Source organism: Otolemur garnettii, unplaced genomic scaffold, assembly GCF_000181295.1.
Source record: "Otolemur garnettii isolate 467f Iridium unplaced genomic scaffold, OtoGar3 scaffold00297, whole genome shotgun sequence".
NCBI classification, from domain to species: Eukaryota; Metazoa; Chordata; class Mammalia; order Primates; family Galagidae; genus Otolemur; species Otolemur garnettii.
Window position 1 is genome coordinate 614,121 of NW_003852692.1, and position 16,080 is coordinate 630,200.

Here is a 16,080-nt window from a genome sequence, read left to right on the forward strand (position 1 = left end):
AAAAAAAAAACAAAAAAAAAGAAAACACGGTTTAGCATGAGCTCTTTCTATCAGTAAAATAAAATGCCACTTGTTAAAAACAGAATTAGAATAGTTTACAAGGGAGAATACATAAAGTGGGTTAGCAAGCTATTTCAAAATAAGAAAAAATGAAAATCAAAGAACCTGCCCACTAAAACAGCAGTATCCGTCTTCTTAGTAGGCAATGATTCAGCCATAAAACCCCAGTTATTCTGTGTTTGAAAACAGCTTGTCAATCAGAGACCAGCAGCAGGCAGAAAGCTAAAAAGGTATTGGAAACGTACTACTTGTTAAGTCGGACAAGTGGGTACACAGGTGTATTTTTCATTTGCTTCATAAAGGTATGATTTATTTACAACAAAATGCACCCATTTTACGTAAGTGCACATTATAATTAAGACACAGAACACTTCTACCCTCCTTCTCGCTCCCAGGCAATCATCTCTCCACCTCCACTCCCAGCTTTCTATCTGCATTCTGTCGCTATGTCTATTGGACTATCATTATTTAAATTATGTCTGCACAGTGGACAGACTCCTTTCTATGTATGCAACATTTCATAATTTTAAAATGAATGCTGTATTTGGCCAGCTGATATGCATGAGAAATGCCAAAGACTTTATGGAGAGGGTTCCTTGGCATGAAAGTGAGAAAGAGAAACCAGCCAAGCGTTGTAATTCCTCACACAACAATATGGACAACTCACACAGATAACCAGGAGAAACTGGAACAATTTCAAACACAATCTGACACTAAATGGACATGGGCAAGTCACTTCACTTGTTCCCATTTCCATGTAGTCTTAAAAGACAGTGTTTACCATCTACCACATGCTATGTGTGTGCTGTGACCATACGACTTATCGCCCAAATCAGGATATGTTAGAAGGGGGTGTTACTAATAAGTAGGCCAAGGAGGGAGGTATAAACCCAGACTGTCCCCAGCAAATAGATCAAACTACTCAGGAGCATCCTCTAAGAGCTTCTCTTTTGATGTCCACAGAGACCTACTATGTTCTCTCCAAAAATGAAAGAATGTTGCAGATATGCCCCCAAAGTTTAAGTCTTACGTCCAAGGGTGACATGGCTCATCCAATGCCATGTACCATATGGTGTCACGAAATCACAGACTGCCCAAGGAGAGAAGGAGTCTGAGACAGAAATGAGACAGCGCGCGCGCGTGCACACACACACACACACACACACACACACAAACTACAAAACCACTTGAGAAAGACCCAGGTTACCAGCTTATGAGAGCACTCAGCTGGGTGATACTGTCTTTGTCACTCACCCTCCTCAGAGGCAGACATTAGCAGCTCTATCAGGGCACATTATCTCAGAACTCCCACTGTGCAAATTTCACATTCAGACACTAAGTCTCATTAACATGCTGGTGCCAAAGACATTGTCTGTGGAGGGGAAGGAGGGGGTGAAAGCAAGTCTTCATGACTAGCAACTGAATTGTGTAAAATAAGTCAGATTTAGGCATATTTGCACTCACACAGTATTTAAAAGGTGCTAGTGATAGCCTAATACTGCACTGCTACAAGAAGGTATTAATGGTAAATATCTGAACAAAACCATAGCTAAGAGTTTATTATAAGCCTGTAACACTGGGATGACTGCTACAAGTAAAATTAATTTGGATTTACCCAGGTTTTCTAAAGACAAGGAAAAAACACATAATTGCCTTAAATTGCATGCAGAGATTATCATCTGCACCTCCTCAGGAGAACCACACAAAGAGAGATCTATTTGCCTTCAATTGCACTGATTCCTTTAAGTCAGATTCAAGTCGCATATATGCAAAAATTTCTGGGATTTGATCCATAATCTTGTGCTGCCCTATTTCATCTACACGACTGTAAATGCAACTAATATATCGAAGCATCTTTTATTACAAAATAAACATATTTTTAGAAATCCAACCAATGATCCCTATTACCTAAACAGCTTTTCAGAATGTATGCATTTGTATCCCAAAGGAAATAAATGGTCTAGAAAATAAACTTAGTCTCTAACTCAATGGCTATTCATTCATTTCTCACTGGAGGAAATAAAACCTAGTAAAATGTCAATAGCTTGCTCAATTAGATTATGCACTATAAAGTCTAACCAAAACTAAAAACTCTGATGTTTACCTACTTTTTTTTTTGGCTGGGGCCGGGTTTGAACCCATCACCGGTATATGGGGCTGGTGCCCCAGTCCTTTGAGCCACAGGCGCTGCCCTTTACCTACATTTTTTAGTAACAGATACCTACCTTGAAGATTTTTAAAATTATTAATTGCTACTTGCTTTAAAACACAACCCTGAGAATGGAACTAATGTCTGGCCATTATAAGCAGGTGAGGATTAGGACTACCCATACGCCTGGTCCTCTGTGCTCACTTTCAGATATGCGGGGGGAATCACATTGGTGGGAGTCTGGGTCCTTATTCAGGGACAGATTCCAAAATCTCTATGCCATCGCAAGGATCATCTGCCAAAATGCCCTGGGCTTAATTCTCATCCGCAATATCTCTATCTCTGGTTTTCCTCCAGCTCTAAATACTCAGTGCCATAAAAGCAGAGAGGTTCCTGCGTTTCTTCAATAAGAGTTCAAGTTTAAATTTGGCTCCAACTTTACTGGCTCTCCAAATGTACCCAGATCACCTAACTGATAAATTCCCTTCTCAATAACAGAGGATCCATCGACCTCCCAAAGTCGTTCTGAGGACTAAACGGGAAAGGTTCTGAAGGACCTGGCCGTGACACAATTCCACCTGGCCTCCAGTTCCCCCATCAGTATCCCCGGGATGATGGTGAACCTATCTCGGGGTTCTCCGTGAAATAACTTCTGTTATAAAAAGTTCAAAACAAACGCTGGCAGCCAGTGAAACAGTGAGAAATCAAGCCACACGTTTGAATCTGTAGATTTACTTCTGAAGCTCTGCCTCAAGGTAGACATTTTCTCACTTCTTATAGAAGTGTTGGATACACAGTTTCTGAGTGGTTGCCAAGAACATAAAAGGATCCACAAATGGGTTTTTGCCAAGAGTATGAGAGGTGGTTAACTTTTTTTAAATCTAGAAGGGCTTTTAAATCAATGGCAGGACTCTGGCAGAGGGTGAAGAGATGTACCCCAGACCCTCCTCTGAGACCCCACCTCCTGCCTCCTCGCCCTTCCAATCTCATGGTTAAAATGAGAGGCGGGCTCAGCACCTTTCACGTGAATACACCCCCTGGTTCTCCACTGTGAGAATCTGGGCTCTTTCCTCCTTGTCACACTCCCCATTCAGATTTCTTTGTCCTGGTAGAAATCAAACCAGACCTGAGAGCACTGTCAGATTGAGGAATGAACGGTAACAGCATAAAAACTCAGAAGATGCGGTCCCAACTCCACTACTGACCGGCAGCATAACCCGAGGAAAATCACTTCACCATCCTGCCTCAGTTTCCTCACGTGCACCGTGGAATAATGAACACTGCCTACGCTACCATCCTGCCAAGACTGTCAAAAGAATACAAGTAACGCTTACACATACCGAAAGCACATATGCCCAAGCTTTCTGGATATTAATGTTAACTTTACTAATGTCACAGTATTTCTAGGAATTTGGTCTGTCTACGCCTTATAAGATGAATCTCTTTCTAAGCATACAGAATCTAATAATGATAATGGCAAAATCAGTGCGAGGCACTGACCTAAGCACTTGACAGATGTATTTATTCGTTTCCTCCCCACAATTATCCTGTGATTATCCCCCATTGTCTGATGAGGAAACTGAGCCACAGGGAAGTGAAGTACTAGCCATGTCCTGGTGGAGCTGGGATGAAGACCTGCCACAGCCTATGCCTTATGTTGATGATACGCCGACAATCTCCAGTTAATTATTTGATTCAAGAAAACTACGCCACATAGCCCCCAAGAGAATCAGGGACAGAAAGTGACAGGTTTCAGTTGCTCACTCTGTGCCAGACCCAAACACTGCTCTGGTGCTATACACCACCTCATGAATCACCACAACGACCCAGAGCATTTTTGTTTCTAATAAATTACAAACCTGAGGTTCAGAGAGGTTCAGGAACTTGCCTCCAATTCTAAAGTTAGTAAGTCGGGGAGATAATGTGTAAGAAATATAAAAATTAAGTGGAGAAGTGTTTAAATCTCGGCCCATGTCCCTTGGGTGGGCAGCTCCTAGGACTGCTGCCCCTGGGCCTCGCAGATTCCCCAAGTCCCCGGTAGACCCCTGACTTATGACCAGTAGAGAAAAACACCCAGCCTGGATCCACTGATGAAGGGCCTGGGAGAGGGGTGGGGACCCTTTGCTCCTGGTCAGAATGGCCCAACAGGAAAGAATTATCTTTAAGGGGAAGAAGCCTCACGCCCAGCCTGACACGATGTTCTCCAGATTCAGGATTTCATGTAGAAAGTGAGGTTGCGTTTTTCCAAAGAAGTAACAAGAAACCACCATCAACACGGAGACCCATGTCTGCTAGGGTTAAATGGGTCGCTGTGAGTTGGCGGGAGAACCAAACCCTCTGGTTTCTACCTTGTTTTTACAGGAACGTGGATTCCAAGTTCTTAAACTAAAACCTCTATGGGCCCCTAGTTTGGGAATCAGGGACTGCCCAGCAGGCCTATTTAGTACTTGGAAGCCAAGTGACCCCAAACCGCATGCACTAAAATCCTAAACTAACATGTTTAATCTGTAACTACCATTAGTTTTACATCATATTCTCCCCCAGCTTTGGGCCACGTGTTGTTCAATGTTTCACAGCGTTTTTGTTCCATGGGAGCCTACTGCATGGCCACTCTGAGTCTTCCCTCCGTCCCAGGGTAGCCTCCTGGCTCCATAGAAACAGCCTTTGATGTGAGGCTGTGAGACTCTGCCTGGGCTCCCACACTCACCATGATGCTGTGTGACCTTGGCCAAGCAAGTAAGCTCTCTGGGCCTCAGTGTCCTTGGCTTTTAAATAAAGGAGAGACAGGAACGGGCAGTTTCTAGGTTCCTAAACTCCCTCTTCAGGCCACAATAGACAGGCATAGATAGGAGTTGAGTCCCTACTCTGGTTAACAATAAAACACTTAGCAAGCATTAAATGAGGTAACATATACATGCCACATATTTAATACCTGCAGTATATTTGCATATAAAGCACTTGGCCAATTCATGGCACAACGTACTTAACAATATTAGATGTTGTTATTACAGTCATTATCCTCACAGCAACTCTATTAGTTAAATACTATTTTTATTCTCATTTTACAGATAAGAAAACTGATGCACAGGGTCTAAATTATCTGGCCAAAATGAATCAGTTTATACATGATAAAGCCAAGACTGGGGTCCTGGTCTTTGGGATTCAAGAGACCCAATTTTTAACCACTAAGCTACAGTGATGGAAAAAGAGGTAAGAGGGTCCCTTGGCTGAGAGCTAGAAGACTTGATCTGAAAATGACATCTGTTAATAAGAATACTACATGTCGGCTCGGCGCCTATAGCTCAACCGGCTAAGGCGCCAGCCATGTACACCTAAGGTGGCGGGTTCGAATCCCCAGCCCGGACCCGCCAAAACAACAATGACGGCTGCAACCAAAAAATAGCCGGGCGTTGTGGCGGGCGCCTGTGGTCCCAGCTACTTGGGAGGCGGAGGCAGGAGACTCGCTTGAGCCCAGGAGTTGGAGGTTGCTGTGAGCCGTAATGCCACGGCACTCTACCCAGGGGGACAGCTTGAGGCTCTGTCTCAAAAAAAAAAAAAAAAAAGAATACTACATGTCTGTATAAAGTAGTATTCAAATATATAAGACTGCTTTCCTCCTCACCCACTTTGAATAGGTAGAAACTATGCTTTCATTTCTTTAATCATATATAGCTCCTTACATATGATAGGTGCTCAAAAATATTTATTGGTTTTTCATTATTTGTTAATTTCAAGCATGATTTGGTGTTATAAAACACCTGCCCATCTTCTTCAGAATTCACTATAACTCATTTTATTCTGGGGGTAACATTGCTTATGTGACCTCCAAATGCTTGCGAGCATTGCTATGAAAGAAAGAATGACTCCAGGGAACCACCAACCACCAAAAGCATTCTAAACTATGAGAGGAGGAGGAGGGTCCAGACAAGCCAGAGTTACACATTTTTAAACATAAATGTGGCTCTGTCCCCCTTCTGCAGCACATTCAAGTGCTCAATAACATTTATTGAGACTCTAACCATGGGCCCAGGAGGTAGCTAGCGAGGGTCAGGCTAGATCTTGATGACTGGGAGTGAAGAAACAGGCCAGATCCCTGGCCTAATAGTAGGGCAGCTATAAGGCCAGCTTCATACAAAGTCCAAGGTCGGTTTACCCAGGCTGGGGGAGGAACAGCAGGGGTGAGTGAATGGGTGTTGTGGGCTAAACTGAGACTCGGGCAATTCCCTTGGAAGCAGTAGCAACTAAAAGTCACTCAGAATGTGACTATATTTAATGGCAGGGCCTTTAAAAAGGTAATTAGGGTTACATGAGGTCCTATGATGGACCCTAATCCAATCTGACTGCTGCCATCAACAGAAGAGGAAATTTGGACTCACCAAAAGACACCATGGATGCCCACACAGCAATGGCCATTGGAAGACACAGAAAGAGGACCACCAGCTGCCAGGAGAGAGGCCTTAGTAGAAGAAAGACTTGCCAACACCGTAACGTCTAGCTCCAGAACGGTGAGAAAATTAATTTCTGTCATTTAAGCCACCCAGTCTGTGGATGGCATACAATGTGTGATGCTGAGAAGTAAAAAGACACCGTGTAAGCAACGACAGACCAGCAAAACGGCACACAAGCAGGGCATGGCTTCAGGGCAGACACAAGGCAATGGACAAAACTGTGAAAAACAAGAGTAGGAACCCAGAAGGGGGACAGTCCGTGATGTGTGCCTAGCATGGAAAAGGCAGGAAAGCATACACAAAAATCAAGAAAAGTCTTGTCCAGCCAAAACTCACAGGCCAACGAAGGAGGGGAAATCTTAAACCTGGGGAAGTACCAGCAAGGAAGGCAAGAAAACAAAAGAAAACGGCTACAAGGAAATAATGCAAGGGTGCCTTAAGGCTACCTGCGATTCCGTGCTGCCATCTGCAAGGAGGTTGGTAGAGAGACTATGGCCTGGGGACTACTGAGAGGGAAGCAGCAGACTCTTCCAAGGGCCGGGAGGAGGAGACATAAGAGGTAAATGACTCAGAAAAGCAAAATGAAGGAAATCAAGAAGAAGGGCCAGTCAGGCAGCTGGCTGGTGGGGCTATCTTTGAATTGCCACTGTTGCCTGCAGAGAGCTAAGCTGATGGAATCAGGTCAGACACCCTGATGCTACTGCTCACGCCACATGGCATAAACACCAAAATTACCAAACAGTAATAGAGGAACACATCATTTAGCAAGACTGTGCACACTTCACTGCAGGGGTCGGCTGTCAAGAGCAAGGCCACATGAGAAGCCAGAAGATTAGAAAAACTAAGATGGGGGCCTCTTTCTGCACATTTGGTTGAGAACAGTGGGCTGGCTGGCTCCCCCTTCATATCACACCCATGTCAGGCCCCCCTCCAGCAGAGGGACTGGTGGGGGGGAGCAAACAACAGAAGAAAGAAAAGCAAACATCTAGAAGATCTCAAAAGCAAATAACCTGGCCCCATGACTTAAAAATATTCTGTAAGAGTTTCAGGTACAGTAAGTTGAGTTGCCTCGGCATGAACATCATATTAACACAGAAGCCATTTCTTAACAAGCAACGACAACAAAAAGAAAGAACTATTTCTGTTATGCTAATCAAATATATGGTTCTTCTCTGATTTTTTTTCCCCTGACCATATCCTCCCTTATGGCCAATGAAGGAGGGTGCAGTTGGGAAAAAACTGCGAACATATAGAGAAATCTGATAATAAAGGCATTCCCTCCCACTGCATTGCTGCGGTAAGAAAGAGAAGCCAAATTCTTACAGTTCATCAACTTTCTGTTCATGTGGCAGCTCCTGTGGCAAGTACGGTGCTGGCCCCATATACTGAGGGTGGCAGGTTCGAACCTGGCCCCGGCCAAACTGCAACAACAAAAAATAGCTGGGCATTGTGGTGGGCGCCTGTAGTCCCAGCTACAAGAGAATCACCTATGCCCAAGAGCTGGAGGTTGCTGTGAGCTGTGATGCCCCAGCACTCTACCAAGGGCAACATAGTGAGACTCTTGTCTCTAAAAAAAAAAACCTTCTGTTCATGTAAACAATCTCACTCTATTTTTGAATTACTTTATGGAAACAGATGGTTTCTAAATGTACTATTTCCTACTACAGAATATGGAAGCAATATCACTGAACTCTTAAATTAAAATGAAGAATAACACAGGCATTATTTCAAGCTTGAGTCTATATTAGTAGGTCTAGTTTTCCTAAACTAAATCTTACTTGGGATCCAGAGTTTTTTTCCTTGTCTTACTATCTGAAATCTCACAGCAAAATTCTGTTGCAAAAAACTTTCATGCTACAAAAGAATAAATAGTAGCAAGCTTCCCAGCAGTTGTGCATAAATAAAGGCGACAGATATGTAAATATAGTTGAGTTTTATGTCTTATATTCTGAAAACGTTTATGAAAGATTATAATTGTATAACTTAAAAGATTTGCTGCAATTAACACAAAATTGCCTTAATTCCAGCAACTGACACAATGTTGGAAAGTTCACAATTGATGGAATTTTTGTGCCTAAATCCAGGCCAGGTTCCACTGATGCTACTTATTTGTCTCAAACAGAATTCAACTTTTCTAAAAAGCTAAACAAAATCCGGAAAGTAGCTTCACAAACAGGATTTTGTGAGGCTTAAACAAAAGCACAAGTTACTGATTGATAAACCTCAAACTACTTTAAGTGGCATTGATAGCACTTCTAACATTTAAATTACCAAATGTCTGGAAAGACACATTCACTGTAACACCTGGGAGGGAAATAATTATGAGGAGACATTAAGAAGAATTAAACACTCCCCAGCTTAAATATAAAAAGTCTTTATACAGGGTGGCTGTTAAGTTTGTGTGCAATTTTATTTTTTTTGCTTTTGTGTGCAATTTTAAATTGTACACAAACTTTATGACCATCCTGTAAGAAAAGGGGGGAGGAAATACAAAAGCCTAACAAAAGAGGGAAACAACTTACGTTTAAACAAGCAACGATGAAGTTGAGTACTGAGGTAGAAAAGGTCTATTTACACACCAGAAGGAGGGCACCGGCAAAGGGAAATTGACTTCAGAATTGACTGACACCAACACTGATTTCACAAAAAGGTCCAACCTTTTTTTGTCTCTGCTGAAAACTGTAACAGTAAGTGTTGCCTTGGGCCACACATTAAATACACAAACATAATATTTGATGATCAAAACAAAAGGGCCATGCATACTTTTTGAGACATCAGACTCACAGGTAAGCAAAACAGTCCTCCAAAAATCAGCACATGGCCCGCGGGCAGCAGGTTGGACACCCCTGACTCTATACCAAAGAATTATCAAACTATGAGATGGAAAATTTCAGTTCACCGCAGTAACTCAGTCAATAATATAAATAAAAATTTTTAAATGATGGACATACTAAGTTTTGGCCTGATATCATGCACCAACAAAAATCAAGTGAGATATTACAGTGACTAACAAACTAAGAGAATTATTTTTTTATTATTTCTTTGCTGTTGTTGTTGTTGTTGTGACAGAGTCCCACCCTATGCCCTGAGCAGACTGCAATGGCACCATAGCTCACTGCAACCTCTAACTCAGGCTGTGGGCATCCCGAGGCCTCAGCCTCCAGAAGTCACTGTTACAGGTGCTCATGGTGACACCCAGCTGGGTTTTTCATAGTTTTAGGAATCAGGGGCTTCATTCTCACTCAGGCAAGTAAGAGAATCATTTTAATGATGAAGGTCAACCCTGGAGCTATTGCTCTATAAACTGACACAGACCAAAAATTCCCAGAGATATCCTGGCCTATAATTGTATGCTGTTGTTCTAGAAGCATGATTAGTATGCTCTTGCCTTTTTAATAAAGCAGCCTACAATGCAAGCAATGGGAATAGCACATACATTTGTGGAGACTATTTTTGCCATACCACAGACACGTATGTGGAAGAGCACATCTGGACAGGATTCGGAGCCACTGTATATATTACCTTAGTTGCTCTAAAATCTTTTCTTTATTATTAGAAATTCTCTATACCTCAACAAGGAAGAAATCGATCAAAAGAAAAAATAACAATAGGAAAGAAAAGGATATGACTTATAATTTATGAATGGAGGAGTATTTAGAATACTGTGCATGCAACAAAGACATTTACATGATAGTGACTACCACAATCAGTGATTGGTACACCAATACCTAACAAATTTTGCCTGGTCCAGGTAGCTCATGACTATAATCCTGAACTTCATGAGACTGAAGCAGGAGAATCACTTGAGCCCAGGAATCTGAGATCAGCTTGGGCAACATAGTGAGAACCTGTCTCTACAAAAGACTTTCAAAAAATTAGCAAGGTGTGGTAACGCATACCTATAGCTCCACAACTGGGGAGGCTGAGATGTGATGATTGCTTATGCCCAGGAGTTTGAGGCTACAGTGAGCTGTGATCCCACCATTGCACTCCAGTCTATCTGACAGAATGAGACCTTGTCTCTAAAATAAACAAATAAATAAAACAAATTTAACTCAATAGTAAAAAAAAAAAAAAATTCAAAAGCAAATATAAGATAGGCGAGGTGGCTCATGTCTATAATCCTAGCACTTTAATAGGCCGAGGCAGGAACACTTGAGGCCAAGATTTCAAGACCAGCCTGGGCAGCACAGCAAAACCCCCTGCTCTACAAAGAATAGACAAATTAGCAGGGCATAGTGGAACAGGGTTATGGTTTCAGCTACTTAAAAGGCTGAGGCAGGAGGATCTATTGAGTCCAAGAGTTTGAGGCCACCATCATGAAGCAGAAAATGTTGTTGAGAATGAACAGATATCCTTATCAAGTCTGTGTGAACTCCAATGACTAAAGAGTGCTAACATCCCAAGGACTCTATTGTTATAGGATGGAAGTGGGGTGGGGGAAGTCAGCCTTCAGGAGATAAGCCTGCTCACCAACTCAGAGAAGATTCTTTGAGCCTGTACAGACATTCGAGAGAGCTAGCTCACACAGTCTAGCACTAGTCCCAGAGGCTGACAAATCTCAGACCTCAACCTCATCCATAGCTCTCAATAAAAGGATGGTAGGAGCCCCGTGCTCTGTTACCCACACTCCATAGGTGGAAGTAGGGTAGGAAGATATGATCCAAAGGACAAGTTTAAATCTCCTCCCCTTCTCCTTTATTCACTTAGACTTTTCATGTTCTTATTATTCCACATGTGGGAACCATCTTTCTAACTACACAGAATGTTCAGGGACACTTCTATCCAAATCCTATATCCATGACACAAAACCTGACCCAAATCCTATCTCTGCTATCAAACTCTTTCCTAATCAGCTTCACCAAAATGACCTTCTCCTCTGAATTCTGCACACAATGTCCATCACTGCTACTTGACAACTCACCTTGACCCACTCTGTGGCTCCAGTGCCTTTGTGGGACTGTTACTTAGTGTCTCATGAATTTCTGTCTTATCTTATACTGTGCATATCTCCTACAGAACTCTCACACACAACTGGGTTTTTGTTTTTTGGTTTTTGGTCTTTTTTTGAGACAGAGCCTCAAACTGTCCCCCTGGCTGGAGTGCTGTGGCATCAAAGCTCACAGCAACCTCCAACTCAAGCGACTCCTTGAGGCTCAAGTGAGTCTCCTGCCTCAGCCTTCCAAGTAGCTGGGACCACAGGTGCTTGCCACAATGCCTGGCTATTTTTTTGGTTGCAGCTGTCATTGTTGTTTGGCGGGCTGGGCTGGATTTGAACCCGCCACCTTAGGTGTATGCAGCTGGCACCCTAGCCACTTGAGCCACAGGCACCCAGCCCATAACTGGGCATTTTTTATACTACCCTCTATATCCTTGCCTGGGTAAGCTCTTAATTTTCCACAGTCTTTCCTGCTTACCCAGCCCCCTCAGAAGGATATTGGCAATGAAACACTCCACCCTTTTCTTAATAATTTTCAAAGAGTGTCCTGCATATTAAGTCTAAAGGCTTGCTTTTTGTTCTAGAACCCTCTGCATTCAGCCTAAGACAGACACTTTCTTTTTATTCTCTTTTTCCAGTCCTTTATTTTAGTCACACAATACTCTTTTAAACTTCTTCATCCAAATGATACTACTTACTAAATCAGCACTAAAAATGAAGTTGGTTTAACTGATGTACGTATTTGTGTACTTCTACTCATGAGGCCCAATTTGATGCTTCAGTTTATATTTATTACTAGTCATCATCTGTGGTCTTGCTACAAGCCACCTCAAGTCAATATAAAGCAGCTTGTGTACTCCTAAAATGAAGATATGATATCTAGCCTGAAACTCTTCCTACTCATCCTGCAAATTCCATTGCTTAATTTATCTCCCCTCCAATTAGAATGAAAAGCCGTAAGAAGGGCTAGAGAGATTGTCTTCTGGTCACTGCTGTGCTCTGAATGCCCAGATCAGTGCCCAGCACTCAGTAGAGCTCAGTTGCTACCTGTGGAATGAATGCACCTCCAGAAACCTTCCCAGATTCTGCACCTCTGCACCCCTTCCCTCTGCTGAGTAGGAGTATGGTCAAGAACGGGAATGCTAAAGTGAGGCTGTCAGGGTTCAAATCCCTGCTTCACTGTCTCAGTAAGTGTATAACCTTAAACGTATTACCTGATTTGTCTCCATCTCATTCTCCCCATCCATTGATGAGGATTTGAGGTTCCTAGTGCAGTCTCAGTGAAATAACACAGATAAAGCACTTGCCACATAGTGAAGTACGCCCAGCAAATACTAATCACAGACCTATGCAGATAGGTCTTTCTTTCTCCATCTCACATATTGAACAACTAGAATCTGACAACAAAATTTACTTGGACTCAAGTATAAGTAAATTAATAGGCTAAAAGTGAAAGCCTGCCAGGTTTTTACTATGAATAAAGTGTGTGCACCAAGTGAAAACTGAGATATCTACTGCTTACATCTTGGTCTTCAACGCTGTTTCGGTTCTACATAGGCAGCTTTTTGGAAGACATAAACCAAACGGCCTGTATATAAGCAACTTAACAATGAGAAAAAGCTTGCTATTATCACTCCTGTCTTAAAACAATTATGGGAAAGCACACTCTATATCTAAGGTCTTAAGGATCTTCATACTGCATTCTGATTTTAAGAGAGATTCTTAAACTCAATATTGAGTCCAGGAGAAACCCCTACCTTTATTATGTATGTTACTAATCATACTTTTAATTCTACTTGAACTCTTAATATGTAGCAAATGTCAACACTATGCACACTGGAGTAATTTTAACTCTTACTTTTTGCTCTTCCAAGTAAGAGTCTGTGTTCAACTCAATATTTCTTCAGAATAAAGAAAAGAATGCCTATGGTTTATACCCAGCTTCTGACTGAGGCAAAGATATTTACCAAATCTTTAATACATTTGAGGATTCAAATGCCATGTAAAATAACTGGCTACACTAAATATTTCTCTCTTGGTGGGGTTGTCTAAGTGTCTACAACCTCAGGTTGATACCCTTCTACTTCTTCCCCAATTAATATTGCATTTTAGATGAGAATTAAGCCTCTTTGTTTTAACTATGAGATTTTTCTGAGCATTAAGCATGTGCAAGAGAGCTCATAATTAAAAACCTACAAATCTCACAACTTAAGTTAGCCATAAACAAGCCGAGAGAGAATAGAGACATTTTTAAGCATGTACTTCAAGGGGCAAGGTTTCAGCTAAACAATGTGGTCCCTGCTTTTAAGCAGTGGTCTTCTCAAAAAATGCCAACACAGCAGACTGAACTCTAGAAAGAACCATCAGCATAACTGAGTAGAAGAACGTGGATGCCCCCCCACACACACACGCACACACACCCGAACTGTACAAACACATATTATCACTGGTCATGCCAGCTCTATTTTCTGCAGTCATACCTAACCATTCCATAGCTCCTGGTACACTCCATGAGGAAGTACAGTAACAGATTTTTTTTAAGTATGATTCAAACAATTCTTGGAATAACTTCCACTTGAGAAGATGTAACTTAGAGTCCTATCAAAAGAGACTCCCCAGCTGTTGACAGCTCAGCTCTGGAAATTCCCTCTTTCTTTCCCATTCCTGACTGTCCCCAAATCCAAATTACAAAGTTTAATGACCCTAGAGAGCTCTTTTGCCTCCAGGGAACTCAGAACTCTTATCTAAATATTCACTAGGACTCTAAATAAATGTTTATTGCTTTAAAGGAAAAAAGGGCATTGGAAACCTATCCTCCAAAAGCCTACTGGCTCCTTTGCCCACCCCCTTCTTCCTCTACAAGAGGAAACTGGGAGATTTTGTGCTGGGAGTCAAGCCATCCGGGTCCAGGGGCCTGACACTCAGCCCATGAGGCAATGACAGTCCAGAAGTCTGGGCAGTGGTTCCCAAAAGGGTCCACCCACTGCCCTGCAGTCCACCCACTGCTCTGCTAGCTAGGATACAAATCCTTCCCCAATGAGCTAAAACTGTACAGGATGGTTGGAAATGAAGTCAGTTCTGTACAGACCCCAAGGCCTAAATCCCATTCCACCACGCTCCCTTCTGTTTATAGATCCCACTCCTGCAACTCCCACTCCAAACAGAAGGCAGACGTTTCAGAAATATGTCAACACATGACATAACTTGAAAAAGTTACGCTGCTCATTGGCGCGAGTTACAACTTGCCAGACTCACACAGGAAAACCAGCTCGTGTTAATTACTTTTCTTTTACTATGCCTTGCCGTCCCTTCCCGGGCCCGGGCAAAGGCCGGGTTATTGAGAAGCAGGTAGGCTCAGCAGCAGAAACCAAACTGTGTGGGCGGTCTGCGAAAGGCTAGGAAGTAGCGAGCCGATCGCTTCCAAAGCCACAGCCGATTCGGGTCACTACAATCCCTGCGGCTCCTTCCTCTCACAGGCGCAGGAAGAGGAAGCCGCGGCACCTCGCGGGCGGCCCCGAGTCGCCCGATCGTACGGCGCTGTGGCCGAGCCAGCCTCGAGGCACCGCGCCGGTGCCCCCGGTTCGGCCGAGGGCGTGCCACCTTTGTCTGGGCCTCCCCACCAGGAGGGGCGACGCCTGGATGCAAGAAAGACTTGAACTGGTTGGAGGCGCAGAAGCGGCTGTTGGGGCTCGGGTTCTCAGCCCCGGCGCAGGGCCCAGGAAGCCGACTCGTACGCCCGAAACCTCCCACTTCCACTGCGCGCCCGCAAGTCTCAGCCCCGTAGTCATTTCCCCCGCGCCGCCGCCACAGGGTGGGGAGCGAGAGACCCGCGCTCTCCCGGGCGCAGCGGCCCGGCGAACCCACGCTTTCCTGGCCCTGACCCGCCGGGCGAGGCTGGGGCCAACGTGCCCGCTGCACCGCCCGCTTCTCCCGCGTCCATGCCTGTCCCTTCCTCTGACGAACACGGATCGATGGCCCCCCAGCGAGGCCAGCTCTCTCGCCACCGCGTCCGGGAAGGCATGACAGACAGCACTGAGACAGCTACCCACACCCACTACCCTACCCCTCGGCCCTCTCTCACCTGCCTGCACCGTGTCCGAGAGATCGTGCCCGGGGGCCGCGGTCCGAGGAAATTCCTTCAATTTCCTGGCGCTAAGGTTCAACCCCCCGGAGTTGGCCGCTTCCTCCAGCGCTCGCTCCAGACCCCGGTTCAAGGGCAGGTTGAAGCCCCCGCTGCCGCCGCCGCCGCCTCCCGCCCCGCCGGTGGCTCCGGTTCCTCCGTGGTGCTGGTGATGGTGGTGGTGGTGGTGGTGAGGATGATGATGTGGGTGCAGAGTAGATACCGAGAGGGCAGGGACGAAAGGTTGGGGTTCGCTTCCCGGCGTCGCCATCTTCTCCCGGGTCCCCCACCCCGCCCCGCCGCTGCTGCGGGGGGGTCACAGCTTTCCCGGGGTAGGGGAAGACCGCAGCTCGGGCTGTCTCCC

The 16,080-nt window shown here is 44.3% G+C and overlaps 1 protein-coding gene across 2 annotated transcripts in view; it reads right to left on the minus strand.

The window, feature by feature from the left end:
- The window catches only part of LRCH1 (leucine rich repeats and calponin homology domain containing 1), a 201,422-nt gene extending 185,348 nt beyond the window's left edge, over positions 1-16,074 (minus strand). For both annotated transcript variants that reach the window (XM_003803360.3, XM_023508955.1), the window contains exon 1: positions 15,678-16,074. In XM_003803360.3, the coding sequence (XP_003803408.1) occupies positions 15,678-15,987 (310 nt within the window). In that variant the 5' untranslated portion in view covers positions 15,988-16,074. The remainder of the gene's footprint in view (positions 1-15,677) is intronic.
- Positions 16,075-16,080: the final 6 nt, after the last annotated feature.